Source organism: Orycteropus afer, unplaced genomic scaffold, assembly GCF_000298275.1.
Source record: "Orycteropus afer afer isolate SDZICR_OR568_19922 unplaced genomic scaffold, OryAfe1.0 scaffold00037, whole genome shotgun sequence".
Lineage (NCBI taxonomy): Eukaryota > Metazoa > Chordata > Mammalia > Tubulidentata > Orycteropodidae > Orycteropus > Orycteropus afer.
In genome coordinates, this window is record NW_006921624.1 from 13,944,960 (window position 1) to 13,947,466 (window position 2,507).

Consider the following 2,507-nt stretch of genomic DNA (forward strand, 5'->3'; position numbering starts at 1 on the left):
CAATCCAGTAAAAGTGAAGAGGCTGGGAGGGTTAGAGATCAAGTGGGACGAGTCTTCTTCGTCCTATTTTCCTGTGCTGTAGGGGTTTGCCAAAATCAGATTATTTATTTTTAAAATCCAGCTGTGGCTAAGCATGGATAGTGTAGTGGAAAGGAGCAATGGCCGGAGTCTGTAGTTTGGGTTCTAGTCCTGGCTGTCTGCTGACAAACTGTGACCTTAGGCTAGTGTCTGCTCTCTGCCTTAGTCTTCCCTACTGAATGGTGAGGTTTCTTCAGATGGTCTACAAGGACTCTATTCTCTTTGACATTGCTAATAACAGTAATAATAATCGTTTCCTTCCCTTGACTGACAAGGTCCTGCCTGAGCTAGTCCCTACCTACTCAAAACACCAGACTCGGGCCTTTGCACTTGGCAGGAACCTCAGGCACCTCCACTTCCCACACATTCTTCAGATCTTCATTGAAACACCATTGCTTTAGGAAGAAAGCCTTCTCTAACAACAGTGACTAGATTAGCCCCTGTATTTACAGACTCCTGGTACATCCTGCTTTAATAATGCTTAAGTGTTTATGTAATTCTTTGTCTGGTGTCCGTATCCTCTGTTCTTTAATGTCTGTAACTGCCATTAGGGCTGGAAATCTGCCCTGTTCCCCAAAAGCTAGCAGATTATAATAATAAACTCACTGCCATTGAATTGATTCTGACTCATAGCAACCCCCATTGGGTTTCCAAGGCTATAAATCTTTACAGAAGCAGGCTGCCTAATCTTTCTTCTGTGTAGGAGCTGATAGGTTCAAACCACCAACCTTTTGGTTGGCAGCCAAAAACCTTAACCACTGTACCACTAGTGCTCCTTAGCAAATAATAGGGCTTAGAAAATTTTTGTGGAATGAATGAATGATTTCATTTAGTCCTGAAGTCTCTTGAGTTTGGTGTCATTGTGTTCATGTTACATATGAGACAGAGATTGAGAGTGAGCTACTTTCATAGGGTCACACAGTAAGTTAGCAGAGCCAGAATTGAACCTGGTCAGCCTCCAAGTCCTGAACTTCCAGCTCATCTGCTGTCTCTTGTTCCAGGAGCCTTTGCTGCGAAGATGTTCTCCAGGAGCCCCATGTCAGCCAGTAAGTCTGACCCATAAGGCCTGGAAAGAGAAGACTTGTGGGTTGTGGAGGGGTGATCTTGACCAGCTCGGTTTCCCTTTGTCCCCTGGGACCTGAAGTAAAATTAGAGTGAACTTGGCCTCCTATTGCACACCCATGGCATCCCGACTGCAGATACGGCTGATGACCTGGGATGTAAAGGACACACTGCTCAGGCTTCGCCAACCTGTGGGTGAGGAGTATGCCACCAAGGCCCGGGCCCACGGGCTGCAGGTAGAGCCTGCAGCCCTGGGGCAAGCCTTCAGGCAGGCGTACAAAGCTCAGAGCCACAGCTTTCCCAACTACGGCCTGAGCTGCGGCCTCACCTCCCGCCAGTGGTGGCTGGATGTGGTCCGGCAGACCTTCTACCTGGCGGGTGTTCGCGACGTGCAGGCTGTGGCCCCCATTGCTGACCAGTTGTATGAGGACTTCAGCAGCCCTTGTACCTGGCAAGTGATGGAGGGGGCCAGAACCACCCTGATGCAGTGCCACAAGCGAGGTCTGAGGATGGCCGTGGTCTCCAACTTCGACCGGCGGCTAGACGGCATCCTGGTGGGCCTTGGCCTGCGGGAACACTTCGACTTTGTGCTGACCTCTGAGGCTGCCGGCTGGCCGAAACCAGACCCCCGAATTTTCCACAAGGCTTTGCAGCTTGCTCACGTGGAGCCTGCAGTGGCAGCCCACGTTGGAGACAGCTACCGCTGTGATTACCAGGGTGCCCAGGCTGTAGGCATGCACAGTTTCCTTGTGACTGGACCAGAGCCTCTGGACCCTGTGGTCAAGAATTCTGTACCTAAAGAACACATTCTCCCCTCCCTATCCCATCTCCTGCCTGCGCTGGACCACCTGGAGGGCTCGCTCCCTGCGCCTTGAGTCTGCTGAGGGAAGTGGCTGGGCCCTGAAGCCCTGCTGAAACCCCTAAACACTGAAGACAGGAAGCCCCTTCCCTACAATCTAGTCTCTGCCCGCCTCCCTGCAGCCTCCATAACCCATTTGGACTATAAAGCAGGATGCTGGCTTGCCACCCGGCCCTACTAACCTACTCCTGGTCTCTGAGATCATTCATTTCTGTTCACTCTCATTCACACCCGTGTCCCTTTCTCACAGCCCCCTCACCTCCAACAGGATCCACTCAGGGCCCAAGTAGCTTCAAAACCAAGCACTTTCAAACTGTTAGCAGCTGGGTCTATAATCATGGGATATCTTAAAATATGCAAAACAAAACATGAGAAGCGGCTGGAGTTGAAAAGAGTTCCTAAGGCTTCTGATCGTAGCTTCTATAGCCTCCAAGACACTCCCCTCGGAAGCGAGTGAAAGGAGCTTAGTTTGAAAATCAAGGTTAACAGCCATTCCATTATTAGATAT

At 50.5% G+C, this 2,507-nt stretch overlaps 1 protein-coding gene across 1 annotated transcript; it reads left to right on the forward strand.

The window, feature by feature from the left end:
- The first annotated feature begins 1,259 nt into the window (after nucleotides 1-1,259).
- HDHD3 (haloacid dehalogenase like hydrolase domain containing 3) lies at nucleotides 1,260-2,015 on the forward strand. The gene has a single exon (XM_007936764.1). It carries the CDS (start codon nucleotides 1,260-1,262, stop codon nucleotides 2,013-2,015), a length of 756 nt encoding a protein of 251 aa, XP_007934955.1.
- The last annotated feature ends 492 nt before the right edge of the window (nucleotides 2,016-2,507 follow it).

What these genes read in the sequence shown, in the direction of transcription:
- HDHD3 (XM_007936764.1), top strand. Translation starts at nt 1,260, where the DNA reads ATGGCATCCCGACTGCAGATACGGCTGATGACCTGGGATGTAAAGGAC.